This window comes from Pomacea canaliculata, linkage group LG13, assembly GCF_003073045.1.
Source record: "Pomacea canaliculata isolate SZHN2017 linkage group LG13, ASM307304v1, whole genome shotgun sequence".
In the NCBI taxonomy this organism is placed as follows: domain Eukaryota; kingdom Metazoa; phylum Mollusca; class Gastropoda; order Architaenioglossa; family Ampullariidae; genus Pomacea; species Pomacea canaliculata.
In genome coordinates, this window is record NC_037602.1 from 16,567,365 (window position 1) to 16,590,139 (window position 22,775).

At 38.4% G+C, this 22,775-nt stretch overlaps 1 protein-coding gene across 1 annotated transcript; it reads left to right on the plus strand.

The window, feature by feature from the left end:
- The first annotated feature begins 117 nt into the window (after positions 1 to 117).
- LOC112554311 (integrator complex subunit 3-like) lies at positions 118 to 22,399 on the plus strand. The gene is made up of 31 exons (XM_025222044.1): positions 118 to 836; positions 1,320 to 1,403; positions 1,842 to 1,925; positions 2,139 to 2,252; positions 2,598 to 2,682; positions 2,966 to 3,032; positions 3,726 to 3,867; positions 4,169 to 4,396; positions 4,800 to 4,847; positions 5,154 to 5,297; positions 5,669 to 5,756; positions 6,064 to 6,143; positions 6,506 to 6,597; positions 6,853 to 6,944; positions 7,271 to 7,387; positions 7,723 to 7,855; positions 8,693 to 8,750; positions 9,423 to 9,526; positions 10,132 to 10,176; positions 10,559 to 10,678; positions 10,987 to 11,080; positions 15,280 to 15,339; positions 15,780 to 15,848; positions 16,268 to 16,346; positions 16,623 to 16,736; positions 18,132 to 18,180; positions 18,435 to 18,608; positions 18,950 to 19,035; positions 19,330 to 19,402; positions 19,637 to 19,790; positions 20,634 to 22,399. The coding sequence occupies exons 1-31, from the start codon at positions 753 to 755 to the stop codon at positions 20,703 to 20,705; spliced, it is 3,033 nt and encodes a 1,010-aa protein (XP_025077829.1). The 5' UTR covers positions 118 to 752; the 3' UTR covers positions 20,706 to 22,399.
- The last annotated feature ends 376 nt before the right edge of the window (positions 22,400 to 22,775 follow it).

Here is a 22,775-nt window from a genome sequence, read left to right on the forward strand (position 1 = left end):
CTGACTTACAAAACAAGTGTAAGATCTTATTTTATAGGCTAAAGTAAAAGATATTATATTTATATGTTTTATTTTTACATTCACTATTTGAGAATTTTCGACATTTAATATCAGCTTATGGCTGGCCGTAGTCCTTGTTTTCCTTCTGATATTTGTAGTTCAGTTTTGATTTTTCCGAGCTCATTTCCCTTCACTCTGAAAGTGAACAATATAATGTTGTGTTACTGTTTTATGAGGACGGAACAAATTTTGCTTGACTAACAAACAGAAGGTGAAATATAAGTAAAGTTTTCATCTCTTCTCCGCGCCACGCGAGGATTGCTTCCCTTTAAAGTGCACTCGATAGCGCATCGGTTGACACAGCTGCAGGTGATCACCGTAGTCAGCATCAAGGTTTTATGCTTACAAGTATAATCAGTTTTGTTTCGTCAAAAGTTCAATTTCAGCAATATAGCAGTCGGAATTTCCGGACTGTGAATAATTTTTTTCAGCGTCATCAGCTTGAAATCATTGATAATTTTGTTGCTGTGAAGCATTGGATGGAATCGTATGTGTTATTATGGAAGAGTTATCAATCGCAGAAGCATCGATTCCATTTGAAATATGACCCAAGTCATGAACCACATTCTTAGGCAGTGCTTTACACGTGAGATCAAACCTTTAAGCTGCTGATTCTGGGGTTGCCACCTAGCAGTTTATGCATCTTGTACTGAGTTCTTAAGTTAACTTTTGAAGCAGAAGACATTTTCCTCATGGATCAAAATAGTAAAGACAGAGGACCGCCTCCAAAAATATTTACAGCAAGCGTATTGGAACAAAAGGATGAAATTGAAGAGGTAAATTTGACATAGTTTTTATTTTTTTTCCGTAATATATATATCCTTTGCTTATATAAAACACAATAAGATGAGTAAAGTCATTACATTCTTGGTAACCATTGTTTTTTTTTATTAATTGCATTTTGTGATTGATATTAGATATTTATGTTATTGTTCTTAGTATTATCTCACCAAGTTACTATGATTCTCCTGTGGACAATTGCATTAATGCAGTGTTCTGAATGTGAAGCACTGTCATTCATCGGAGTAGGTAGTAACATCAAGAATATTTATTAAGGAAATCACAAGCCTTAAGAGCTTAAATAAAGGACTTTTAGAGATAATGTATTCCCTGAAGTCTTTTCTATATAAATATTCCTGTTGTCTCCCTTTGAAAAGCATGATTATCTTGTACAATAGACCTTATGTGAAACAGTGTCATGGCAGTTGTAATTTATTTTTCATTTGCTACAACTGATATCAAACACTTTTTTTCTACAGCGATTAGAGAAATGCAACTTTATTTACATGAACATCATTAAAGGTTTGTCCGACCGGGAAGCAAATGATACTCTTATTGCATATGTGAGTATGATAATCTCATATTAGGAAGCTAACTTACTGTCATCTAAATTCTTAGAGTTTGATTCTACATTATTTTTCTGCTGTATAAAATCTTTGGTCATAGGGTTACCAGTAGCATTATTTGTAATAATTTTAGATGCTTATGTAGATTAATATATCGTAGTAAAAATTTGAATGTCACTAGAACTAGAATTTGAAATAGCAGTTTACAGCGATTCCTTTTATTCCTCTTTGAGATCTTTTACAGCTCTGTATGTTTATTTTCATCCTTAACAACATTAGGCAGCATTAATATTTCTGAACTTGCAAACTAACAGTATTTATATTATAAGATTCCAATTTATTATTTATTGACAGTTTTTATTTTAAATAATTTTTTATAGTGGAAAAGTATGATCTGATATAGTTAATTAATAGCCTTATTTATTCTTCTGTCAGAGCTCCAAAGGTAACCAGCATCATGACGAAATTCAAATGGGAATGCTGTATACCATTTTGACAGACCCAAAAGCCACACCAAAGGTAGATATGAACCATAGTGAACCAATATATTTTGTAGCATTACCAAATGATGACATGTCAGTAACAAAGTCACCAGAGGACATTATTTGTTTTTGTGTGGTGTGATAAGTGAGGTTTTCACGTTTGTGTTCATATTGAGCTAAATTTTCCCTTTCCTTTTCCTCTCCTGCTTGTCATTCACTTTTAACTCTTTGTTGTGAATTCTGACTGCAGTGCTTTCGGGATATAATGCTTGTGAGCAGAGACGGCTTGAGCTGTGTGCTTTCAAAGGCATACCAACTTGTGTTTGACAAGTGGCCGAGAATTTCAGAAACATCACGAGCTCAGGTAATTTTATCATTTCTGCATGATTCAAATTAAAGGATATAATTTTACAGCTTGTGAAGGTATATATGAAAGGCGACTTTTTAAGCTGATTTTACTTATCTTCATGCATTTTATGTACATTGTCATTGTTGTACCATCTAAATGTGCATAAAACACTCTTACTATACACATCTAAAATCTCAGTAAAGAAATAATAGTGTGTAGAAAACTATTTTTTTAAAATCATAGGAACAAATTTACATAGTAGCTGTCTACAAATGACATGAATTTGCCACAGACAAATGTTGTATGTTAGTGGTCATGTGTAAAAATTATTTCTGGTTTATTTTTGCTGTCACTTTTTAGTTAGTGTGGCTGACACGAGAGATGGTCAAAGACAGCATGACGGGAGTCGACACACTTTGTTTAGGACTTCTGCGTCAGATTATTGGTAGGTTGGTAGGCTTGAGTGAGAAGGTGTAAGACATAAAGCAAAATTAGCTTAAAATGATTTCTTTTACTTTAACATCCTATGTTTGTTATGTTATATTTGCAGTAGTTATCCACATGTTGAAGGACCTGTATTACATGCATAAAATAAATCCAGCTTAAATTAGAAAGCCTAAATTATTTTTCAAGAGAGGAGTATAATATTGTTTTCGTAAGGGATGGGGGAAATTGTTAAAGTTGGTAGCAGCTGCAGGTGTTTCATTTATTTTTTTATTATTGTGCAGGTGGTGATATATCAGCAAAGAATATTTGGCTGGCTGAGAGTATGCTTGATATTTTTGTTGAGAACAGGTAGTGAACCTTTTTACTTCACAGACCACAGAATGCAGCATTCATATTTGCCATGTCTTGTGTCTGTCAAATGGCTGTAGACATAGCTACACATGAGTTAACAAAATAATTTTGATCATAGACCATACAGTATTAGATCTTCTTAGGTACATTGGGTTTTTTGTATGTTTTAAGACATTTTTTTTTGTCATTAGTTTTAAAGCGTAAAAGATCAACTTGGTATTTTTCAATTTAAAGTAAAAAAATTTTAGGGTGACAACATGGATATGCTATAGGAAGTTCAATCTGATAGAGATTTCCCTTATACTACTATTAACCACTCTTAACCACTTATTAAGAGTTTCACATCTGTCTCATATCAGAGATTAGTAATAGAGTGGCTGTTAAAAAACCACTACAATAATCCTCTACAGTTATCACTGCCACAGTCCATCTGAGAAATGGGAATGTACTCACTGCATCTCACCAATGAGAGGAGGGTATTTGAAAAGATAACTTATGGAAAATTCTTAAGTGATTTAGCCACTTAGCTTACAGACATGTCTTCTGTCTATTAAAGTGTGTGTGTTGGGAGGAAGAGGGCTCATTTTAGGTGTAAAACAGGCTAATGTTTACCTAGTGATATTTTTAGCTGTGTAAGTTATTGAGTCAGTTCATAAGAGTATACTAATTATACCAACTCTGTGTTTCCAGACCTTGGTTGGACAAAGTCCCACAGCTATTAGCCACCGTTGTTTACACTTACCTGCGGATCATTGTAGATCATGGAAGTTCAGCATTCTTGATGTTGCGACAAAGGGAGGTGGAACTCTGTGTTTCTTTGCTCAGAGAGAAGGTATTTAAGGGTTTTCCCATGTTTTAATGATTGGTTTCAAGCACCCCATTGCATGCTAGTTTAGGGTAGCATGGCTGATAATGATTGGTGTTATTTGAGATTTTAGAATGCTATAACTACTGTTTGGGATATTGTGTAATAGTATGCATCGTTGTTTGAAGATTAGAAATTGAATATGTTACTGAATACAGCATGTCATAACAAAAGGATTTTATTGTTGTTCCTGTCTTTTAAATCTCCCCATATGTTTTACATATTTATTTATATATGGATAGTAACTGGTTTTTTTTATTTGTTCCAGTGGGCAGAATGCATGCAGATTGGGCGAGACTTGTTAAGATTGCTTCAGAACGTTGCTAGGATACCAGAGTTTGAAAAATTGTGGCGGGACATTTTTCTTAACCCCACAGCACTGTGTCCTAACTTCGCAGGCATAATGCAGCTGATGCAGATTAGAACATCGCGGCGCTATCTCATTAGCCGTCTTACTCCAGACATGGAGGGCAAACTCATTTTTCTCATATCAAAAGTAATATTTAGTTTCAATTTGCTTTTTATAATTTAAAGCCAGGAGGATGAAAGTCATGTTATGTAAAAGAGAGGAGCGTTTATTGTGCTTTGAAAAAAAAAATGTAAAACCAGGAAAAATGAACTAACTCCCCAAAAAGAACTTTATGGACTCTCCTGAAAAACTATCTTTTCAGAACATTATACAACAATATTCTAATTTTAATAAATATCTTATTCATTTATTAACATGCTGTCTTATTCAATTATTAATGCAGAATGTTCTTTGATTTGTGCAAAATGTGTGCCATTCTTATTTAAATTTAAACTGACTTTTTTCTGTCATGCAAATCGTGCTCTTAATCTGCTGATTTAAATTATGGCTGTTATGGGAAATTTGTTCAAAATATTCTTATTTTTTAAAGGTTAAATTTGGGCAGCAAAAGCGGTATCAGGACTGGTTTCAACGACAGGTAAGAGAACAGCTAGCACCCATGTGAGACTGAATTTGATGTCAAATGAGACTTAAGTTTTGTTTACTGGCATGACATTGAACTTTCTTTGCTTGTTAATGGTTAATATTATTTACCTTGGTGGCTGATGATGCCATTTTGAGCTGTTATCGATGATGTATCAGTAGTGTGTTCTGTTGTGCAAACCTCAGCTTCCTAAAATGCTTACCAGGGGGACATTGTAGAAGCTATATAGACACTACAGTAACAGACATGGCCATGCTGTTTATTGTAATTTGTCATGGTGCTGACGGTTTTTGCTGGCAGTACCTGTCCACACCAGAGAGTCAGTCTCTTCGCTGCGATTTAATTCGTTACATCTGTGCCGTCTTCCACCCGTCCAATGACCTCTTGTGTTCTGACATCATTCCTCGCTGGGCAGTCATTGGCTGGTTGCTCACCACCTGCACTGTATGTGAATACCGCTCCCTTGTTTAATATATCTCGTATTATTTGCTGCTAGACTGGTCCACCGTCTTTTTTTTTTTCTATTTGTCTTCTTACTGTTAATGAATATTAAGCAGTTCTTGTGTGGCATGCTTGTTACTACTCAAGTGACTCCTTAATGATTTTAAAATGGGTATCATTCAGCATCTTCTTACCATAACAAACATTATGATCTTTATAGGAAAGAAATGTTATGGTGGTTAGAAACATTGTGGGTACTATATAATAAAACTCTTTTTGAAAATATTGCCTAAAGTAAAATTTATAGTCTCTTCAGTCATTAAAGTTATTTTTTCATCTGTTTCTTTTGATACATGTGGTGCTGTTTGTTGTAGAGTAATGTGGCTGCCTCGGATGCAAAGCTGGCACTTTTCTATGATTGGCTCGTATTTGAGCCAGAGCGTGATAGCATCATGAACATTGGTAAGACCTTAGGTTTTTCATTCATTTTTGCATACATAAGATTTATAGTTGCTGTAAAATGGTTTTTTACACTCAACACAAAAAATGTGAGGGAGTAGAATATGCATCTGTGTGTACAGTGTATATGTGTGAAGACTGTAAGTAGAGTGTGTGCATACAGTTTTGTGTGAGTGTGTGTCTGTGTCTCTTATTGGAAGTCTCGTTCCTAATTGTTTTTATTTCACGAAAACTAGAGTAAGATTTTACAAGCTATTGGCCATTAAAGTGTTTGAAGTCGTGAAGGTTTTTTTTGTTTTTTCTTTAACAGAGCCAGCAATACTGGTGATGTTTCACTCAATGAGACCACATCCAGCCATTACTGCCACTCTTCTAGATTTCATGTGTCGTGTAAGTCGCTATGGAGCTTTAGCTTTTAATTCTATCATACGTGACTGTCTTTATATTTATTCACTCTATATTTATTCACTAAAGAACAAAAGAAGGCTGCATATGTTGTGCAGAATTCTCTTTCAATATTTGTTTCATAACAAGATTATTTATGGTTGCAAGGTTTTAAATGTGTTTAAAATGCATTTGTGTAATTTGATACCAGCACCTTCTAAGTAACCAGATAGAAGTTGTAATTCCAAAGCAACAGGACTGTTTTTTTTATCATTGTTTACTGTTGGCAACTTCTCAGCAACTAAGCATTAAAATTTTATACAGTGATCTTTATAGAATTTTATACTTGAAGCTTTTTTTATTTTCAGATCATGAACAACTTTTGCCCTCAACATGCAACTGCAGTGAAGCAGGGTGTATACACATCCTTGCGAACTATCCTTGATAAAAGAGTTATTCCGTGAGCATTGAAACACTTTAATGTTACTTAGTGATGCTACATGTTCAACTTCTTTATTCCTTTTTTACTATTTTTTTGTGATCATTATCATCTAATTTCCAGAAGACTCTAAAGGACTGACAATATGTGTGAATAATGTCTTTATCCTTTTAGACCAATGATTTTTTTTGTGTTTCACAGTTTGGTGAATATGTGCATGGTTTTTTTTTTCTTGGAGTTTAGCTTTAAAGTGTGTTTCTTTTGGAAAAACAACAGGTCTCTCTCGCCATTATTTGACAACCCAAAACTTGATAAGGAACTGCGAATTTTGCTGAGAGAAAATTTTCCAGAATTCTGCAGTCAGGATGGTGAGAATACTGACACCTGTATTCTGTTTCACCTCATTTATATATTTTTGTCTCTGGCTTTTTCTCGTTTTTGCCTCTCCCCTTTTTCTTCTGTTTTACAAATCAGTCAGTCTGAAGAAGTCTCATGAAGTCTGTGATTTCTGAGATGAGTAATGGTAAATATTTAAGAGAATAAAGATATAAAGCAATGAATATCATATTGGAATATAGAGTAATGAAAACTATTGAAAACCATAAAGTGAAAAGAAAGATTATTGTAAGAGGTAAAACAAGGAAGGAGTGCTTGGATATAGACTGAGATGTTGATATTAGTGTGTTTATATCAGTGAAAGAAGAGCCTGGTGTTCGCGAAGGGGGAATTGTTGACAACGGTAACAACCACATCTCAGATGGCATTCTTTCTGAGGGTCGCTTCAGCGATGATGAGGATGATGACTCAATGGGTAAGAATATATGCTTGTAGCTGTTGTTTATTATAATTGTACATTATTCTTTTTGCTTGTGTAAGTAAGCAGTTAAATAAACTTTCTGTTCTTTTATCAAGCATATTCATTTATATAGATAATCCTGGCTGAGATGAGTTTCAGATGTTGCCCATAGTTGATAGAAGTGGCCGTAGACTCCATGAATGCCTTATAATCTTATATTATTTTGGATTGTGGTCAAATAATGGAGTATGAAAGAGCTGGCTTAGATCTTAGGGTAAATGTTATTTTGTTTGGCATCTCAACAGTTTGTTCACAAAGGAAATGATTTCAATCTATTCTTCCTTTCCCAGGGAAGCGCTCTGAAGAGATTGCTTTCCGTCCCATTCCTGAAGCACCTGTGATGCAGAATGTGAACATTACAGAACATCTGGACCAGTTACCTCGTGACCTCAGGGATCTTACTGTGGAGCTACAAAATGAAACGTATGTTATAATGAAGGTCTTTTGCTTAGATTGATATCCTCAGGCAACATACAATAACATTTTGCAGTTTTCTTAGAGCTATGCACAAACCAGAAAAGGTATTGAGCATATGTGCATGGCTTAGCTTACAACATGCTTTCACAGTGAGCATTTTCTACAAGCTACATATTTTCAGCTTCGTTTACATGGATAACGAGTGATTCTAATCGATGAGAAGCTCTGATAAAGTTGCATTCACAGTTGCCTGCTCTTGCCAAAGTATTTATTTTATACAACAGGTAGCAGCAACAAAGCAAAACATGACAGCTTGTTTAGTGCTAGGAAAATTCTTTCCCCTCTTTCTTTTGTGTGTGTGATGGGGAAGAGATGGCTGTAAAAAAAAATTGTAAAAAAGAAATTTGTTTGTTTTGTTTTGTTTATTGCATCATATATATGTGTGTGTGTGTGTGACCGGCCACCACAGAATGAGTCTTAGGTCAGAAATTTGAGATCTTGCAAATTGTGTTTTTTAAATTGTATAGGGTTTGACCTTTCTTTTGATACTAAAGTTATTCTCCTTGTCCTAAAACTGAGTGAGTTATAAAGGTTTGAAGTGTGCAAATCTGATGGCATGCAATTGAGCCTAATCACTTTTTTGGACTACTACTATGAAACTTCTGTGTGACTTAAGACTCATTTTGTGGTGTCGGGTCACTTATAGATAGTTTGATAATTTGGCAAACACTTCATGATGAAGGGTGAAGTTTGTTAAATTTGGTCATTGGTGGAAGGAAGAAGGGGTAGAGGTTGTGGCATAAACTAAACATAAAGGTATATAATCTTGTTTATTTTCTACAGGAACCAGGAAGTCATGTGTGATCTGACTGACAGACTCATGCAGCTTGTGATACAAGAGGTAAGGTTACATTCACTGGTATTGAGAGATTGGTGTGCAGTACAGGGGCTGAGAGCTTGATGTGATTAAATGCATGGAAGTGTGCATTTGTATGAGTTTGACGACAGTAGTTTGCAGACATGGCAACTTTTTAGCTTGCATTCAAGCCCTAGCAGAATGTTTTGTATATTTACTATACATTTGCTTATCATTTTCATAATTAGGTTGTGAGTTCTTGTTGTCGTGTTTTAATAATGATTTTCATGATGTTTTAATTAAATTTAGGATAAAAAGTTGTGGAATTTTCTTTGTTCTATGTGCATGTGCTTGCATGCCGGAATAACAGATTGAGGCTGTCCTTTGTTGTTTCAGCCATATAACTTCTGAATGCTATTGTGTGTGAATGAATGTAGATCTTATGTAAACCTGAACTTTAAGTGTGCTAAAGTCTTGTTGGAGCAGATATGAATATATTGTATTGTCACTTTGTTGTCCTTCCATATTGAGCTGCATCTGATTTCCCTCTTAGATAAATGAAGTCTTATATAAATAGAAATAGAGAGGTGTGTAATTATAGCAGCACTTTCTCTTTCCTTCTCATATACACTTAAAACAGATGCTTATGGAATCCGAGTAATGCTAATTTATTGACAGTGTTCACCCTGTAATTGATTCTGCCATGTTCTGCAACAGGATGATTTTGACCAGGAAATTTCTAGCAGCCTGGCAGTTTGCTTGTGCCACATTCTTAGCAGTCAGTTTAACAATAACCTCTTTCCCCAAGAGGTGGATGATGAGTAAGTTACTACTAAAACTGACCTCTTTATTACATTTCCTCTGTCCCTACATGTCCTTGTCCATTTTATTTTTTCTGTCTGTTCCTCTCCATCCTTCTGTCCTACTCTTTCTCTCTCCATCATTCTTTATCCTTGTGCTTCTCTGTCTCTTCTTCCTTCTCTGCTCTTGTCTGTCTCTCTCTCTCTTCATTTCCCTATGTCTCTATCTCTGTCTCTCTCTCCATCCCTCTGTTCCTATCTATCCCTTTCTCTCTCTTTTTATCCCTCAATCTCTCTATCACTTTAACTGGTACTCTTTATCCCCACCACCCACTCTCCATGTCCTTAGTTTTGCCGGGCATCAGTTGTTTACCTTGGTATGTCCACTATGTTTCTTTCTGTATCTTTAGTTCTTCTGTCATTTCTTCCCTGTAATTTTCCTGCTCCCATTCTTTCTGTTTACCATGTTTTTCTTTTTGTGTGTGCTTCCCATTCTTGCTTCTTGAAGTTTTTTCAGTCATAATTGTTGATGCCTCTGTCACTTGTCTAAAAATGTGACAGGAATAAAGTCTTGATAAAGATCTCTATGAATATATGTGTATATTACAGAATGTTATTTATTGCAGAACAATTGAAGATTCAATAGGAACGCCAGTGTTTGTCATCTTTAGGTAAGTGTTGCTTGTTTCTCCTCTACAAGGGAACATAAAGACTAAGATCATGCTCATTATTCTGTGCTGTCACCTCCAAAAAATAAGAATTTGTGAGAGTTAAGATTCATTTGCTGGTTATATGTTTATAAAAACATGTTCACATGGTATATCATAACATATTCTCTTGCTAATTCAGACTGCTGTTACTATTTTTCAATAAAGCTTTAACTTGTATAGTAACTGTTTTCTTCTCCATAGGTGGAGAGCTTCTTGCTGCTTTTTCACTGACTATTCTGAACTGATGATGATGATAATAATTTGCAGCTATCTCAGATCCACTTCTTTAACTATTCTTTGTGTTACATAATGTTGTTTTCTCATTCTGATGTACATTGTTTAGGTTTTTAAGTCAAATGTCAGAAGAGGACCCAAGGCGACAGCCTTTGTTGCAGCTACTTGGTGAGATGTATCTGAGGCAGCCTCGTATTGGCTATCACCTTCTTTACTTTCTCAAAGTTAGGTATGTTGAATTAAAGACTGCACTATCAGTGTCAAAGTATTGGGAATAAGCTCACACAGTTTTATGAGGCTTTTCTCGAAGATTCTGAAATATTAGCTTTTGTGTTGATTTTATCATTGGTAAAACTCGATGTACACAAAAATTCAAAAATGATACTTTCCTTTTGACTAAAATATGTATTACCAGATTGGAGCAGAGTATTGTTGCAAATAATGTATATGTATTGTGATTTTATGTGTTGTGTATATATAGTGTGAAAAGTGGATCACGAATTGATATCAGTTATTTGGTAGATATTCTGATTGCAGTAAAGTCAGCGATGATAAGATGGCGACATACAAAGATTTTTGCAAGAGCATGGACAGCCGAGATCTGAAAACTTGTCTTTTAGAGGATCTGAGGGTATGCTTATATGTCATTTTAAGGAACATTAATATTTGTATATTGCAGTAGCTGTTAATCATTTATTTTCTATGCATGGCCTTTCTTTTACACATGTTGATTATTGTTCCGAATGGCCTGATATAAATAACAGGTCAGGTCAGGTCAGTCCCATGCCCGGTCCGGGCGTAGGGGGGACCGTCGCAAGCAGCAACAGACAGAATTTTCCACCGGTCCTGTCTTGAGCAGATGAGAGCAGTCTGGCATCTCCGTTCGTCCATTCTTTAATGGTTGGTGACCCAGCTTTTCCTCGGACGACCACGCGACGGCTCTTCGAGGGTTCCTTGTAGGATCGTCTTGGACAGGTGTTGTGGCGGTGACGTGACCGAACCAGGCGAGAGCTTGCGCCGCTTCACTGTTGCCAGAAGGGGCTTCATGTGGGCCCACGAGGGAGGTTACGGTTGCTCCGTACGTATGCGTTTGGGTCTTGTGTTCGCGGTACGAGATGCGGAGCAGCTTTCTCAAGCACTTGTTCTCAAAGGCCTGGAGCTTCTTTTCCGTTGCCAAGCAGCGTCCAAGTCTCGCAGCCGTAGAGTAGGTTGACACTACGAGGGACTTGTACAGCCTGTGCTTGGTATGAAGCTGATTGAGTTGCTCGCCAGATCCTATCCAGCCTGGACATTGCGATGTTGCCATACCAATCCTGATACGGATCTCTTGCTGTACAGCAACCATCTCTAGTCAGGGTGGCACCCAAATACTTGAAGCTGTTTGACCTCCTCCAGTTTCTGGCCGTTCATGACGATGTTGCTGCTGCTGTCGGTGGTGGAAATAAATCATTACTTTGCTTTTTTCTGAGCTTATTTCCTGCATTAGGCCCCCCGCTCGCCTGGAGAGTCTGTCCGTCAAATCCTGAAGTTCGTTGTTATGCCTTGCCATGAGGTCAATTATCTGCAAAGCGGAGGTTTGCACAGGGGTCTGCCACAATGGAGATTGACGGTAGGTGGTTGTGGAGGGTGTCTTGCATGATTTTTCAAGGAAGATGTTAAAAAGGATGGGAGAGAGTAGGCACCCTTGACGGACCCCGATCGTCATCGCGAAGAACTCGCCTAGTTGGTTGTTGAGTAGTACCGCGCTGGAGGCGTTCTTGTAGAGTGCTGCTACCATCTGGATCAGTCCCTCCTCTATGTTGGAATGATCTTCATGACTGCCAGAGTCCATCGTGCCAGACACGATCAAAAGCTTTTTTGAAATCGATGAAGTTATGGTATAGTTGACGTTGATGCTCCAGGTGTTTTTTCTATCATAACACGGCAGTTAAAGATCTGTTCTACCGTGCTTCTTCCAGCCCTGAAGCCAGCCTGTTCTTCTGCCAGCAGTTCCTCTGCAATAGGTTTTAAGCGGTTGAGGATGATTCTGAGCATTACTTTGCTTGGGTGACTTATCAGACTGATGGTTCTGTAGTTCTGGCACTGCCTCAGGTTCCCTTTCTTAGGAGTGGATGATGATAGACTGAGCCCATTCTTTTGGCCATTTCTTTTCTTCCCATATCTTTTGACACAGTGTGGTGAAGGCCTTGGTTGTTGCGTCTCCTCCATGCTTCAGCAGCTCAGCAGGTACGTTGTCCACACCAGGTGACTTTCCTCCCTTAGACTGTGCATAGCTTCTCTCACCTCATCAGTGAGGACTGGCAGGTCTTCAGCCTCTCTTGTCCCAGTCTGTGATGCTGGAGAATGCTGGTGTCTGGCTCGATCTTGTAGTTGTACAAGTCTTGGCAATATTCAGTCCAACGACTTAGTACAGCAGCGTTTTCCGTAAGGAGCTGTCCGGCGCTGTCTTCGATGACTGTGGCTGGTCGCTGCTGAGTCTTGGTGAGGGCCTTCAGTGTTTCATATGCCTTCTTGCTGTCTCCGCTTGCCATGCCTATTTCCACGCTGCAACACTGGTCTTCGATCAATTTCTTTTGCCTCCTTCATCCTTGTTCTGATCTTCTGGTTGACAAGTCTGTACTTGTCTGCTGACGTCGGGTCTCGACCTCTCCCTCTCTTCAAGGCTCTCCTTTCGTCGAAAGATCAAGGATGTCGTCTGTCACCCAGGGTTGTTTGCGCTTCCTCTGCTTCCCCAGCACTTCGTCTGCAGTAGAGAGTAGCACCTCTTTGATACTTCCAGCAAGGGCGTCTATGTCGCAGTCTATAGTAGCCAGGGCTGCAAATTTGCCCCCCACCTGGGCCTGGAATATCCTCTCTGTGTCCGGATCTTTGAGCTTCTCAAGGTTGAATCGGATGCGAGGGCTCTTATTGTTGTCACGTCTCAACTTCAGTTTCAACTTGAGGCTAGTGAGGACGAGGTTGTGGTCGCTGCCTATGTCAGCGCCAGGAAAGGACCTCGTTTGTGCTTTGTTGATGCTTGATTTGAAACGCTGAGGCAGCAAGATGAAGTCAATCTGGTTATGGACCAGACCTCCCGGCGAATGCCACGTTACAGTTCTTGACTTCTTGTGCGGGTGGAGGGTATTGGCAATGGTGAGACGGTGACTCTGAGCGAATTCTAGTAGCCGGAGGCCTCTTGCGTTTGGTGTTGCCTAGGCAAACTTGCCGACTGTTCCTGCCCATTGTTGGTAAGCGTCAGGGCCGATCGTAGCATTCCAGTCGCCAAGGACAAGCAAGATGTCTTTCTTTCGGAGTTTTCTTGATGATGTTGTCCAGCTCCTCGTAGAATTCGCTCACCTCTTCATCTTCGTGTTCTGATGTCGGGGCGTACACTTGTATTAATGGTGATGTTGTGCGGTCGAGCAGAGATTCGGATGGAGATAAGTCTGCTAGAGACTGGGGTGCAGCTGATGACAGTTCCAGCCACCTCCTTCCTGACAATGAAAGCGACACCACGTTCATGCTTGATTTCGTCTCCGCTGAACCAGAGCTTGTGGCCTTCATCTGTAGTTGACTCCCCGAAACCAGTCATCGGACTTCTGCAAGTCCCACTATGTCCCAGCGGTAACGCTGTAACTCGTGTGTGAGTTCTTTCACTTTGCCGCATTGAAAGAGTGTGCGAACATTCCATGTTCCGATAGTAGTCCCTTGTGTAGGCAGCTTAATTGTAGACTTGGGTGTAGACTTGGTTCCAGTATCACACTTGTCGCCCCCTCCCTGGAGACCACCAGAGGGGTGCGCGGTCGTTGGTGATCCGGGCCTCGACCGATCCGGCATGTTGCTTCTATTCTGTTTTGCTACCATAAGTCCTTTCAGTGGGCTTTGGCGAACTTGGTGGCGCCCATCTCCTCTCCAAGTATATTTATTGACGTGCATAATAACACGTCAGCCCCTCAACAGCGTTTGGCCCGCCAGCAGAAGCGGTTACCGGGTGTAGCCAGGTTAAGACCTGGAGCAGCTGTGAGAGTTGATTGCCATGTGAGGACCAGAGCTCCGTCTGTCCCAAGGGACACTGCTGCCGGAAAGTCAAAGGTGCTTCCTCTACATAGACACCCCGACACTCTCATAAAGGAGAGAAAATGACAATGACAAAATGACGTAAAATAAAGTGACGTCAGAACTAAATGACGGTCCTCCAGCCAAAGGTCAGCGTCTACATGCAATACAAGCACAGTCCGCAGGCCAAAGATCAAACATGTCATATAGCTGAAATGCATTCTATAGCAAACATAGCTGCACAGAACACATCAACAGACGACATCAGTCCTATTGAACGACGAATGACCCCAGCACACACAAAAAGTTCACCGATCCAACGGACATGAAGCTCACTGAACCGCGCCGCCGATCGCCAAGGCTGAAGGTGGACAAAGAATTACGACGAATGCAGTCATCAAAGCAAAGAGGCACTACACTCTACACACACGATGGCAGGCCCATCAAAAATTATACATAAGCACAAGTCCAACACCAGGAGGATGTTAGATAAAACAAAAAGACGACAGAGCTCTTCCCCTTCCAGCCAGTTGGCCAGGGGACATCACTCTCCATCATTATAAATAACAATGGTAAGTTATTCAAAAGGTAGCCTAAATGAAGACATAAAATTCTTGTATCATCTTGTGATGATACAAGTTAACTTCTCATTTAGATCTTGCAATATTGAGTTATACACTAATTTGGGAAAAAATTTAAGCAGAACATTTGAAGCAAATAACTTCAGTGTTGTACCCATGAATTCAATGCCCTTGTTTTGATATATTGAGTTGTAAAGACATTTTCTATGTGCAGTTATGCCAGGAGGATGATGTACGGCTGTTTACATACCTGATTCCTGACATGTATACACATGTAAGTTGCTTTCATGCTTCTGGAAAGATATATTTTGGTTCAATTTTTTTGTTTTTAGGTTTTTTTACTATGCATAATTCAAGACTGTATTTTAGTTATACTGTATCAAATGTGTGTTGATGTGATTTTACATGTTTGCTTAAAAAAAACGACCCTGGTGTTTTGAAAGTAGAAGTGGGATCGTGCAATGCCGTTAAGAAAATGGTCGTGACATAGATTGTACTTATACATCCTTGTGCAACTTGTACACCACAAAAGCTCTTTAATGAAAGAAAAACTATCACAGTAATTTACTTCCTTGAAACAACAAATTATAACAAGCCACTTGCTCATCCAATTATTGAACAATAATATCAATCTACTTCTCATCGACATAAAGTAGCAAAAACATCATACAGAAGAAAACATAATGTGCTTGTCCTCTGCTGTATGTCTTGCAGTTTCCCACACTTGCAGTGGGCAACGCAGAACTTCTACACATGATTGTTGGCAGCATAGATGGAACACAGGTAATGTTTGATAACATATCCTTGCTAAAAGATGTAATATTAAATTTTAATATTTAGATTTGGTAGATGAGAGAAACTGACTAACAGATGCTAAGACAGAGGAATGAGTGTGAGAGGCTTTGTCATTGTTGTTGGTTGTCTCAAGGTATGCTGCTTATATATAAAATTCCTGACCAAAAATTTGATGAAAGGTTGTTATTTAAATATGATGTTCACCTCAAAAAATAAAAGGGTAAATAACTGTGTACATAATATGTGTCAGAAATTCCATTAGATGAAATACCATGAAACTCCTTGGTCAAGTGACAAGTGACATGATAGCTGTTCATTTTTATCATCTTGTTACGAGTCATGTGAGTTGCCTTGTGCAAGGGTCAGTGGTTGTGTACTTGTATGCCTTTTTTTATTGTATCGTGCAGCTTCAAGATTTGATATGCCAGATTCTTCAGGGTCACCTTGTTATGTTCAAAAATAGAGAAACCTTTCTCAGCATATTAAGTGAGTGCAGGGGTGATTTATATTGTCCCTTTTGTGTGGGTTTAGTTACTGCACTTAAAGCCTATCCAATAGTTCATTCTTAAAGATGCTGACAGTTGTAGCCAAAGCTATATAAATTGATTAAACTAGTGGCTGAGTGAAATGCATTTCAGCAGGCAGCAGATTAGTGAAATTTATGAAAGAATTAATTTGCAAAAGGATATGGAAGAAAAGAGTTCTCAATTATTTTTATATAGTAAGAAACTGCTACTAACAGTAATCTCTGGTTTCTGCTAGATGAGAGTCTTGAATGGGAGTCTATCGAACAGTACTTCCTCTGGCAACTCATCATGGCACACAACATTCCAACAGAACATATCCTGCCAGTCTTGCCAAAACTTGAATACTCTAGTGAGTCCATTGCTTGTTTGTGTATATGCATTTAATTCGTTATTTTATCTCATTTTATTTTTTCCTTCCTGCCCAAAACTAAGTGCTGGACACAACTTGTGCATTATTCTTCAGTATCTGTGCACTTGTTCTCATCTGTACTGTTTGGTAGTTTGCATGTATCCAGTGTGATGTCGCACAAGCAAAGCTCACTCAGCTCTCAGAAGAAGCAGCGATGATTGGTCTAACCATTAACATCAAGAAGATAGAGATAATGCTGGTCAACAACAAGTTAGAAGCCCCACTCCAACTACATGGGGAATGTATTACAGAGTCTAACCATTTCACCTACCTTGGCAGCATAGTCAGCAAAGATGGAGGTGCAGGTGAAGATGAAAAATGCTGAATAAATAAAGCCAGGCTTGCATTCCACACTTTGTGACCTATCTGGAACTCCAAGACTTTACACAGCAAGATGTGCATTTTCAGCGCAAATGTAAAATCAGTCCTTCTGTATGGATCTGAGACATGGCGTGTAACAAACACCATCACAAACAAGATTCAGACATTCATCAACAGATGTCTGCGCCACATCCTCAACATCAGATGGCCAGAGAAGATCTCCAGTACAGACCTATGTGAGAGAACCAACCAAAAACTTGCCAGCCAAGACATCAAGAAGCGGAAGTGGGGTTGGATTGGTCACACCTTGTAAAAGCCGGCCAACAGTTAAAGAAGACAAGCACTGGGCTGGAACCCACAGCGGAGGCGCAGGGTTGGGAGACCCAGACAGGCGTGGAGGAGATCAGTCCACAGCAAGGCGGAGGCAGCTGGCATGACATGGTCTCAACTGGAAAGGGATGTACAGAACCGGGTCCGATGGCGGGGTGTAGTTGCGGCCCTATGCTCGACTGAGGGTGATTAGGAAAAAGAAGATATGTCTGGTGTGATATGGTGACTGAGATTCCCATTGATAAGTGTGCCTGCTCCATGAGATTTTTTAACTACTACCTTGTTTACTGATGCATCTTCGTCGGATAATCATGTGCTCTTCTCATTCAAAAGACGACCAATCTTTCTTTACCTCACCTTGATTGCAAGATTTTGCTTGTATGTATTGATGTTAAGTTGCTGTACCTATGTATGTATCTGCTTTGCAACCATGACAAATAGGAAGAAAATTCACTATAAAAAAATATTATTGGTGGTTATAGTACTTAAAGCATATTTTCTGTCTAAAAAACACTTTGTATAGTTGCATAGCATGCTGTCTTCTGTGACCATTTCTCATCTTTATATTATACTTGAAGTTATAAAGTTACATTGCAGCTCATATAACCACACCTTTTATTTTCTTTTTCAGCAGATCGTGTGTTCACAGTTTCTGATTTTCATCTTGTTTTCCTTTATTTGCAGCAAATGCAGAAGCACTTACTTGTTTGATGGTCATGCTCAAACAAGAAAGGTAAGTTCTAATCATTAGCTTTGCATAGCCGTAGTGAATACTGCTTTGGGGCTAGCGTATTTCTTTCCACCATGTATTGTGAAATAATTTTTGTTGCTATTACTCTAGGTTTTCAGTGATTCATTAAAACAGTTTCCCTTTTTATTATTTGTATTTGTATATAATTATTATTTTGGGTGTGTTTTAATGTGAGGTTAAATTTGCTGAGCATATTATCTAAAGTCCTTTTTGGCGGGGTTTGTTTTGGAAAAAAGTCCAACTCCAGAACTTCTTCGTCCTGTGCTGTGCCGAGAGTGCAAGAAAAGCGACTACTTTGTGGTGTCTGTGCTTAAGTACTGGGCCCAGGAACATGAAGAACGCTTGGCAGAACTCATTAACAGCCAACTCACTCGAGTGAATGGGGCCACACACCAGAAAAAACGACAAAAGTAAGGCTGCTGGGTTGTATCTGTTGCAGTCAGTATTGTTGAATATTTCTAGTGGTCCAACCTTATGTTGAATGAGTTGGTTGGCTTATAAGGAGTGGTAAGTAAACAGTCTATTTAGTTACTGTTAAATGGAAAAGCTTTCTTTATTGCTCTGTTTGTATCTTTGTCACAGATTGTGTCCCATATTAAATTGCTTTTTGTGGTTCATGTATCAGACCAGATGTGCTTAATCCCTATGAAATAGCTACTGCCTAAGTTTAGGGCTGTATAAGTAATTTATTTTAATATAGTAAAGTTTTCCAAGTCTGTGTAAGCCATTTAATCAGCAGTTTTGTTTACAGGCCAGGCACCAAGAAGGACCAGCCATCAGTAGACCAGGTTCTTGCACATCTTGATCACATGCGACAAGTATGTCGCAACATTTCCTGTAAGTGAGAAATCTTTTACCATGAAACCTAGACACTGCAGGCAAAGCATTTGACCTTAATATTTGTACATGTGCATTTGCTAACGTGCACAAGCAGATTTGTATTTGTGCATCCCTTACTTGTATATTTCTTTGGAATGTGATGTATAATGTGCATTAAGGCCGACTGATGCCTCAAGCACTACTGCCTCCTGCCTGGGTGTCCCGAGCAGGGTCGTATTTTACTTAATGGTTATTTCAGGGCTGGCATCATTCATGAATAGTTAACATTTTGTTTGCTTGGTTTTTTGGCAGTTCTCAACCATGAGAGCGTGCAGCATGCTTTGCAGCAAGTTCAAGCCACTGCAACTGATAGTCTTAAGTCAAAGTAAGTTCTTGCCACTGCAACTGATAGTTTTAAATCAAAGTCAGCTCTTTTTTTTTTTATCCTTTATTTTATCACCATCATGACAGTGAAGCAATGAAACCTTTTGTTTTATCTTGTTTGGTGTATTTTTTTTTTTGAGTTTTTTTTTTTTAAGTTGGAACTTCTATTTTACTTATCTTTTGAATTGTGAAGATGCTTTTTTCCCCTTAAGGGACCATCTTATTTAATTTGCAGATACAGTGATCTCTTAGCTCTGGCAGAAGATATTGAGGATGTCAAAACCATCCGTGTCTTACGTGGCCGTAAGATGGCAAATGCTAGTCCAAAATCACAGAAAAATCGGCGCACAGTGACGGAGGACAGCGAGAGTAATTCTGACAGCAGTGAGGTGAGACACAGCAGAAGAGTCATGGCAGAAACTGAATATAGTCCGTGTCATTTAGTTAAGAAAGAAAAAGTGAATGAAGGGGTTCATTTTCATGGCAATGGACTTGAATGAGTTGTCCTAGCATTTGTTGTGAACAAGCATGTAAAGTGAATGTGAAAGACTATTTCTGAACAACAAAGTTAAATAATTGACTCAAAGCAGGAATTTCTGACAAGGTGGGAGACTGCAGGCATGTCATGTGGCTGAGATTGTGAACAGAAGCCTAAACCAAATGGGAAATATGAAGAAAGCAGTTTTATTTATCTTTATGAGAAACAAAAATACCAACAGAAAAATGAAGTTTAATTTTTTTTTTGTGTGGCTTTTGCTAGATCATAAATTGTAGGAAAATTCTGTGTTCGATTTGGTTGACTTACATCACTTACATTCTCCAGCAATCTGTAACCCCTGCCTCCCCCACCCCGCGATGTCCTTTTACTCTTATGATAAATAACTTGCTGAAAAATAAAACACAATTTTAATATCTAGGAGCAGCAGATGTATCCAGCTAGAATATGCTAATATAGCTGGGTTAATGTGTCTCATGAATAAGTCCTGATTGATTGGTTTCTCTGCTGATGTGATTTTATTTCCACTAAGTGTCTAAAACACAGTTCTTTGAAGACATCTTGATGAATCCAGTTGATTTTAAATATATTACCCCTCTACCCTTTTTTCCTCTTTTTTTAAAGTTTTATTTGCACATATGGCTTGTCATGTAGCAAAAGTATTGCTGCAATAATTTCATCTAGAATTATTTGTGAAGAGCTGGAAACTTTGACTCTGTTGTTTCTTTTATCTTAGGATGAGGCACTCAAGCAGCCACCAAAGAAAAGAAAGAAAACCACACCAAATTTGGATGAAGACAGTGACTGATGTGTTGCACTCTTATCAGTAGTGTTGAGGTGGGCACTAGAACAGTTCTTTATTTGGCCTTTAACAGAAGGTCATAAAATTTGCACACACCATCAAAATGAAACTGTAAACCTGGACAGGTTCAGCTCTTGATGCACGATGGACACAACATTCAACATGAATGTTCTTTTATGAAGATGAGTGCAAAGGTGTTACCTGCACACTCTAAAGAGTCTAACCCAACCTCCAGGATTCAGCAAGTGAAGGGTGTCAGTTTTGACATGGGGATGGTTGGGGGACATGGTAGGAGATGCCATCAGGACAGCTGGGAAAAACCAGAAGGCTTTTCATTTAACTTCCATGTACTCCAGCGATTTATGCTGTGTCAATGGCATACGCATGTTTTGCCTTCATCTTGGTGTTGGTATCACAGTGTCTTTGAATCTGACAAACAGGATTATAAACGAAGAACATACTGTCAGCTGGCAGCCTCCCAAAGATTCTGTGATTCATGCCTATGATTTGAGGACTTGTTGCTCCAAGACTGATACACCTGTGAAAAAGTAAAGTGTAATTGCAGTATGTGTGTTCTACATGCAACAATAATCAGCATCTTGCAACCAGCAGTGTTTGTGCTTTCACCGAGGTCATCACAATCCATTCATTCTGTTAGAAGCTATGAAGTATATGCTTATCAGTGCCTGTTCAATGTGTACAAAATCAAGGATGTTGGAAAAGAAACAGCTTGCTCTTTTCCTTGTGTGTGAGTTTGTTTTAAACAGTTCAGCTTGCAGCAGTGTGTAAATCCAGGCTTCTTATAGTGTTAATGTGGGTGGAGAGATCTAGCTTCGATGTTCAAGTGGAAGTAATAAAGATCAAAATGATGATTCTTCCAAATAACACTATTCAGTTCTCCATGTTGATAGTCGAGGAAAATAGTAGTTTGATTCAACCAGCCAGTTGTGCACTTTGAAAAAAGAAATTGTGAAAAGTTGCCAGACCAAGAATGCGAGGTCTCTTATGATTGGAGCTGAGTAGATGTTTCCCATTCTGTATGAGTTTCATAGAAATGACAATGAACAGGAATTATTTTTTTGAAGTGTATCTGTGCTGCAGCAGTCGTCACTGGTTATGCAGTTTATGAGTGTGTTATCATTCTTAAAATAAATTCAGATCCCAGGAAGGCAAAGAATTCTCAGTTTTTGTGGTCATTATCGTGTGATGGAATTAAAAACCATTGTGAATAGAGAAAACAGTAAACTTGCATCATATGCACAGGTGCTGATCTTATAACTGTTACAGGTGAGGCTGTGGCCCAAGATAAAAATAGCTTTTGATATAATTTACAAAAAGATGATACTTTTTTTTTAGGTGTGGATGGACTATTTGGTATGCACGTCAATGTGTTCTCATGATGGAGATGTCTTGATGGGTTAATTGTGGTGTTAGCTTTGTATGAAGATGGAACAAATTATTACAGAAAAAAAGATCTGCAGCATACCTGGGAAAGGAGGGAGGAAACAAAGACAACAAAAATGAAAGTAAAGACTTAAGATCTGTTTATTTTTTTTTTTTGTAGACAATAAATGATGTGTGTGAGGTTGAAATAATTCACACTATATTTGATAAATAAAACACTCTGGTGTACAATGTTTAACACAGAATGTTATGTGAAGAATGTTAATAAAGTAGAAAATGATTTCTTTTTTAAAACAGACAATTGTTTTTGATTTACTGGAGAGTGGTTCTTGTGTGTCTGGAATGTTAAACCACCAGGGAGCAAATGTTTTGTCCTTTTATATCCAGCAAGGTTTTACAAAATAGAGGACTTGGCTGCACTTTTCCTGTGCAAGTATTCTTGCTGAGTTTGGGTGAGTGCCAAAAATAAAAGTATTGTTTGCCTGCATGGTACATGTGGCTTGAAATGCAAGGAAAATAGAAAAGCAAAATCCTGGTCCACGGCATACCCTCTTACCATCAATGAATTTGTGGTTTGTTTGTTTTTTTTTTCATCTTAAACATTTTTCTAATCTTTTATTATGTTTTCTTACTTTTCTTTTGTCCTGTTTTCATCTTCCTCGGGCCCACCAA

Coding starts and splice junctions, on each gene's coding strand:
- LOC112554311 (XM_025222044.1), top strand. CDS start 753: ATGGATCAAAATAGTAAAGACAGAGGACCGCCTCCAAAAATATTTACA. Junction 2,253..2,597: donor CAGAAACATCACGAGCTCAG/GTAATTTTATCA, acceptor GTCACTTTTTAG/TTAGTGTGGCTGACACGAGA. Junction 16,737..18,131: donor GCCAAAACTTGAATACTCTA/GTGAGTCCATTG, acceptor CTTTATTTGCAG/CAAATGCAGAAGCACTTACT.